The following is a 7,292-nucleotide window of genomic DNA, read 5'->3' on the forward strand; positions in this document are numbered from 1 at the left end:
TCCTGTGTATTCTCAAGAGAGAAGTAAGATTATTACTAAGCTTTGAGATTTCATAGTATGTCCCAAAAAAAGATTTCATAGTTTTTCTAGGACAATGTGTGCGTGTGTGTGAGAGAGAGAGAGAGAGAGGCATTTTGTTCTTAAAGAATTCAAAAAAATTGATGATTTTATTCTCATATCTATAACAGGAAAAGAAAATAGGCAATTTCTAAGGCACCATGTCAGAAGAAGAGCAACAACGAAACCCCTGAGAAGAAACAATCAATATATCATCTCTGAAAACTCTTCCTCCTCAGTATGTCACTGAAACTCCTCAAAAATTGCTTCTTCTTCTTCTCCTTACTCCATTCAAACTTCCCATCCTCCACCTTCAACCTCCTGTTCTCAAAAAGCACGCATTTTCCATCCTTCCGACTCCTCACCAATGGCGACCCACCACCTCCCTCAATCTTCTCAATTCCTTCCATCTCTCCCCATGAATTCTGCCTCCTCACCACCACTGGCTTCTCCACCATCCTCCACTGCTCCATCGAAGAAGTCGCAGCAACCAACGCCTTCAGCACCTTCACACTATCCGTCGCCGCCGCCTCACTCACCTTTAAGCTTTCTAATTCATGCTTTAACCCATTCAACGCGTCATCTTTCTCCCTAACCAAATCCTTGATGCTACAATTCTCTGCTCTCGCAATTTCCAACGCTTCCTTCACAGCAGTAGCCTCGTTCACCGCTTGCTTTAAAATATCCCTTAGCTTCCATATCTCTTCCCTCGAATCCCGATTCAATTCCATTAATCTCCTGTTCTCTTCTCTGATTTCCATTATTTCGTTTTCTGATGCCTTTATACAGTTTATAAAGACTGCTTCTTCTTCATCTGCTTCCTTTTTCAGCCTCTGCGATTCTTCACCGGCCTCTCGGAGTTTCTCCTCCGCAAATCTTAAAGCGGTTTCTGTGCTTCTTAGCATAGCCTTGGTTTGTTTTGAGTCGTTAGAGACTTCTATCAAAGCTAGAGCTAGAACGTCCATTGCTTTCCTGCTCTGCTCCTCGCCCTGCAAGGCTAACTTGAGCTCGTTCTTGAGATTATGGAGCTCATCGGACAGTTCTTTGTCTAAAGAAAGGATTTTTAGGGATTCACGGAGGGAATCTATTTCGAGCTTGGATTCTTCTAAAGATATCTTTGTTTGTTCCAGCCGTTTCGTTTGCGAGACGAGGGATTCCAGCATTTTTCTTTCTGATTCCTTTGCTTTATTTGCCTCGTTCTCATGGAATTCGATAAAGCCTCTGGTTTTCGTTCTTATTTTCTCCAGATCTTTTAGAGCTTGGGAGCGTTCTTCTCGTGCTCTGGTTAGCTCCTGCTGGAGATTAATCAATTGCTGTTGAATCTCTAATGCCCCATCCATTAGATTTCTTTTCTGAGTATTATATGAATGAAGCAAAGAGAGATTCAAGGAGTCATGGAACTAAACCCACAAGCTTTTTCTGAGAATCAATCCTTGTCTCAGTTATCTAATGGTTTGAGAAATTCTTCCTTTTCTTTTCTAATTTGAGGAGAAGTTCTTCAGAGCTAGTGGTGGAAGAAAGGCGTGCGGTTATGCGGAATGCCACCGTTTAAGGTCTCAAATTTAGGAGAAATGTTCACTTATGAAGAAATATACGGACGGCCAATCAAAATAGTACGCGTAAACAGCTGTATATTATTTTTTAATTAGGCTCATTGTTAAAGCTAAATCCATTTTTCTTAACCCTAATTTAAGCAAAAAGATCAAATTAAATTTATTATAATTGATTAATATTAATTGGTTAAAAAAAAAATTTGGTTATGCTCCATGCTCGACCTTGCAGCCGCTCTCGACTTCCCTAGTTCTCTGGCCACTCCATGGCCTCGTCGCTTTGGGATTTCTTCTCCACATGTCTTCTTTTTTCTTTATTTTGCTTGTCTTCTTATTATTATTTTTTTATTGTTCCATTGTCGGTCGTTCTCCGGACAGATGGTGCCTAATCGACTTTATGACTTTGGTTTCCTTGATTGGCGGGAATCTTCTCATTCCTTTCTTGAAGCATTGTATGGGTCTAGTTCCTCAACTGAGTTTCCTGATCTAAAAACAACTTCACATTACAGGTTGCCGTCATTGTGGATTTCCTAAGCTGAAATCCTGGCTCTTGGTAAATCTTTTGAGTTTGCTTAAGTCGATAAATTTCAAAATTGCATACCCTCGCTTGAAGCAATTGGTAAGTTTTTTTTAACCGTAAGTTGATCGGTCAATGTTCTATGACTGTTTGGATCCAAGGCATGTTTTAATCTAGCTTCCTAAAGATTTGGATTATAGAAGAGTATTTTCTCATCGTTCTTATTTTATTTTTAATTGCTACATGAAATTGTTTAAGTGGAATTGTTTTTTGATATCACTATGGAGTCTCTGATCATTCTAGTTTAGGTTTGGTTCCCAAATCTTAGGCCGCATCTTTTTTCCCCACGCATTCTTCACTGTTTAGGCTCTTTATTTGGTCATCCTTTGAAAAATGAAAATGTTATTGTTGTAGGGTTGCTGCCATTTGTTGCCCGGATCCTTGCTGAATTGGATATTTCCAAATCCTACCCTGAGTCTGTATGGATTGGTCCTGATAATCAAGGTTACATTCAATAAGTTGTTTTTGAGGATTTTCCTCCTTTCTGTGATCATTGAAGATTCCTGGGACTTTGTAAAAATAATTGTATTATTCTTCATGCCTACTCAGATAGGGCTCATCTAATTGCTTTTAAACCTATTATTCCTACTGTGAAGAATGGCATTGCTCCTCATTGGCTTTCTGCTGATTTGAATGCACAGGAAACAATTGATAGTCATAATCTTATGGCTATTAACCCTTTACTCACCCTTGTTATCGTTGCTAAGCATATTGTTGATATTGTGGAGAATGACAAAGTTTCTATGATAGAACATTTACTGACCCCTTCCATTAATCCTTTGGTGCGGGTTATTTTTGAGCCAAATAAGGCTTTCCTCAATGTTCATGTCAAACATGAAGATGGGGAAACTCGTATTTGTCTGATTGCTTCTACGCATAATGTTATTCTAATGGTTTTTTCTTGGGTGACTAGTGTGGGTGTTAATGTTGATTTGAGTTTTATGAATCAATTAACTTGACATATCTTAAATCCTCCCCTAAATGATGTTAATGTCACGACTTCTCCTAATGACCTTTCGCTTGCCAATCTGATTGGGTTGAACCTCCTATTATTGTTTGTGTGGTGCTCCAGAATCTAAATTAAAAGAATTATTCATTTAATATTTTACTAAAAAATAACTAGAGATATATAATATCATATACTAGTACTAGTAATAAATAACAACCATATATTCTATTAAAAAAGAAATTTATACATCTATATTTATTGCAAAAAGTTATATACACTACTCATAATCTATACAATCATATCACAAGTACTTTATAATGAGTATAAAAGAATAATTAAAAAAAAAAACATAATATAAGTAATCTGACTCAATAACACTCATACTCTATCCTGAATCGAAATCACTTAACCACATATAATGAGCTAAGAAAATAAGCAGGTCACCAAAACCTACAATTTATACAAAGAATGACAAATGAGCAATATGCATGTCAAAAGTCAAATAATAATAGTTACATTCATATAATCATTGAATTAATGCAAAAATAATAAAATTCATATGCAATAGTAGTAGAATATAAATAGTATCATAGTATTTTACTGTTTATATATTCTACGATATAGAAGTAAGTAAACAAGAAATCAACATGAGTATCAAATATATAAAGTAATCGTCCTATCTGTAATACCATTCGAAATATAAATTATATAAAACATAAAATTAAACATTGGTAAAGACTTTTTAAATCATTTCAATGCATTAAAATTATATAAGAGTGTATCTATACTATCCATGTATTTTAGATCACGGCTCAGTATATTGCATGCTTAGTATCAATACAATATATCAGTAGTATTAAATAATATCAAAACTATATCAATAATAATAATAATAATCCAATGCAAGAGAAACAAAATAATATAATAACATTAAATGTGTGTAATAATAATAAATTTATATAATAATAAGAGTAATATCTCAAGAACATATATTTCAGTAGTCACATTAAATAAGTAAGAAGTCGTGACTATCACGATTTTTCCAGTATTATATCAATATCAGTAAACCATTGGCTCAATAAACAGAGTAGTCACTCTTTACCCATCAACACTATATTCAACTCCATATAACTCACAATTAGTATATCACGTGAATCATTAGAGGATAATACTAAATGACAATATTTAAAGGAAATCCCACTGCCCACCATCTTATACATGTTAATTAGTCTTTAATCAATGAATCAACCAGTCTTTACTTATCTTTTACATGCACATTATTATTATAGTACTATAATAGTTATCTTAATCACACATCCATATTTATTTATTATATATTGCATCAAATAATGCATAACTGAGTTTAATTTAGAAAGTGTCAAAATGTCTTAAAAGTAGATAATAAAAATCATACTGATAAAAAATTCATATTTTTAGAATTTAATTAAATTATAATATATTACATAAAATAATATTATAAAGCTTTAGTTGAATTAAATCACTATTTTTAAATGTTAAAATAAACTTTTAAGTAGGCAAAAAAAGTTATATATTTTAAAATCACCCAGTAATAAATCTCAAATAAATACTTAAAATGTTAATAATCTTAATATTTATAACATAAAAAAAGTTACGTTGTGAATGTTTTACTTATACAAAACCGGTTGTCATTTTCAGGTAATATAAACACAAATTTGATCGTAAAAATATCAAAATACAAAATCTTTGAAATAAGAAATAGGTAAAGGTTCCTTACAGCGAGATAAGTAAAATTTTCAACTAGCATGATTAAAAAAAAATTATTACATGGCCTTCAAATCATAATTCTCTTTTCCTCTCTCTTTAAATTTTCGTCTCATTTCCCTTTCCTAGGCTCTTTTAGTCGAAAGTGAAATGGGAAAAAATATTTTATAAAAAAATTCTTATTAATGATTTAAGATATATTAATATAATATTTAATCTAATTAATTCTTTAGTATAAAATTCAAATAAATCATTTTAAGATTTAAAAATTATAAAAAAATCCATAAAATAAATCAATTTATTTAAAAACTATTGGTGAAATTGGATTAAAAAATGGATACCAAACGGTCCCAAAATCCCCACTTGTACCGACATGTGTCAATTTTTTTAAGTATTTTCAACATTGCCCAAAAATTACGAAAAAATTCATATATTTACATTCTCCCTCTCTCTCTCCCAAACTGAAATTCTCCTTCTCAAGTCTCCCTTAGGTTAGAACTTAAGCAAAATATTTTATCAAATGAAAAATGCTTAAGCTTAAATAGAAGAGCTCTAAAAAAGCACTAATTTTTAATTCTACGCATTTGATCATCTAGGATGATCGGGATATTATCTTGTACGATAAGTTCAAAATACCCCAATCAGCCTGTACAATCAACCTTGCCCTGTACGATCTGTTCAAGAATTTGCATAGCTCATCATGGACGATTATGCGATCGTCCGGGATGATTAGTTCAATATGGGTGGCAATCAATAAATTGTCTCATAATAGTCTCATGATGTCCTAGACGATTGACCTAGACGATTAGAGGAAAATCATGGTTTTCATCTTGGACGATGGGTATCATCCAACTAAAGTATAATAGATCGTCTAAGATAATTATAGTGGATTATCCTGTACGATGTGACTAAATAATTTAACTATAACTACTCTCCTAATAATTAGATCAATTTAGGCATGATTGTCTTGTATCGTCCCGGATGTTGTCGATCATCCATGATGAGTAGACAAAAATTGCAATTTCAAAAATATGCTTAAAATATGATTGGTGGCTAAATTTCATACCTATAATTAATCATCATGGATGACCGTGATCATCCTGGACGATCATGATCATCTTATATGATTAGTTAATTATCTCATCTTAATAGGATGCCCTAATTATGATTTTTATTTTTAACTAATCATCCAGGATGATTTGAAATCGTCCTATATGATATAATCAAAAATAAAAAAAGATCTAACTCACTAAATTTCTCCCCCTAAGTGTATGTGTGCAAGGTTAATTAGCTTCATGATCTATCATAATACATTTTACTCAAGAAAAGGTAAAAGATTCATTCGAAAGGAAATTTCAAACTAACTCAATACTTGTCTACCTAATCTTAAGCTGATTGATAATCCAAGTGAACATGTGGACCTAAAAATTTAGTGAGCAGGGAAAATAAAATAGATATACACAAATAGTAGCATACAAGAAAAAATAATGTTTATTATCATCAAAATCATAGTACTTGGCTCCAGATTTGTAACAATCTCTTTTTTTTTTATGATGTCAAATATTGTTGTTTCTTCTTCCTTTTTATGAGTCCAAATAGTTTTTTTTTTTAAATGAGACATAAAAAATAAATAAAGCAAATTTAACTAAAATATAGGCAAACAAAAACAACACACTGCTCCCCATTTTGACATCATAAAAAGGAAGAAAAAGAAAAAAATGGTATGAAAAAATAGAATAAAGTACAAAAAAAAAGGCGAGTACAAACACATAATTAAAAAGATTGATAAACTATAAGGAAGAAAATTATAAATTTTTGTTATGATTGGATTAAAAATTAATAAGAAATGAATTAATAACATAAAAAATGGTAAAATAACCGATCTTGTTAACCCCAGCTCGAACTCGTTATACGGTGCAAATCTTTTTAAAATAATAATCTAACTCATAAAAGAAATCAAATAAGAAAAGTGATATGTCTAAACTTCATTTCAAAAAAAAATCTTATAGAATAATATAGCAAAGTAATTTGTTAAAAACATGAATTTAAAAGATTAAGTATTTGAAAATATTAAGGGACACATAAATTCTTCTAAGATTTAAATGTTTGAAAGATAAGGAAGCTTTTTTCTTTATGAGCTCATTTTGTGCCTCTTATTAGTTGTTTGGGACACTTTGTGTTTCTTTTAATTTTTGAAATACTTTGTGTATCTTTCAATTATTTAACAATCATTACACATCTTTTCAATTTTTTTGGGCTAATTTTATGCCTCTTATTATTTTTATGAGGAAGCTCCCTTTTGAGACTTTTAAAAACTCTTAGTTGTGAGAATATCTTCCAGATATCAGAGAATAAAAACTCACTCTCTAATATAAGGAAGAATAAATCATAAATCAGAATCATATTTATATGATAA

The 7,292-nt window shown here is 31.5% G+C and overlaps 1 protein-coding gene across 1 annotated transcript; it reads right to left on the reverse strand.

The window, feature by feature from the left end:
• Positions 1–269: 269 nt before the first annotated feature.
• Positions 270–1,397, reverse strand: LOC110113700 (cingulin-like protein 1). Its single transcript, XM_020846379.2, has one exon. The coding sequence runs from the start codon at positions 1,395–1,397 to the stop codon at positions 270–272; it is 1,128 nt and encodes a 375-aa protein (XP_020702038.1).
• Positions 1,398–7,292: the final 5,895 nt, after the last annotated feature.

The sequence above is a fragment of the Dendrobium catenatum genome, unplaced genomic scaffold, assembly GCF_001605985.2.
Source record: "Dendrobium catenatum unplaced genomic scaffold, ASM160598v2 fragScaff_scaffold_905, whole genome shotgun sequence".
Lineage (NCBI taxonomy): Eukaryota > Viridiplantae > Streptophyta > Magnoliopsida > Asparagales > Orchidaceae > Dendrobium > Dendrobium catenatum.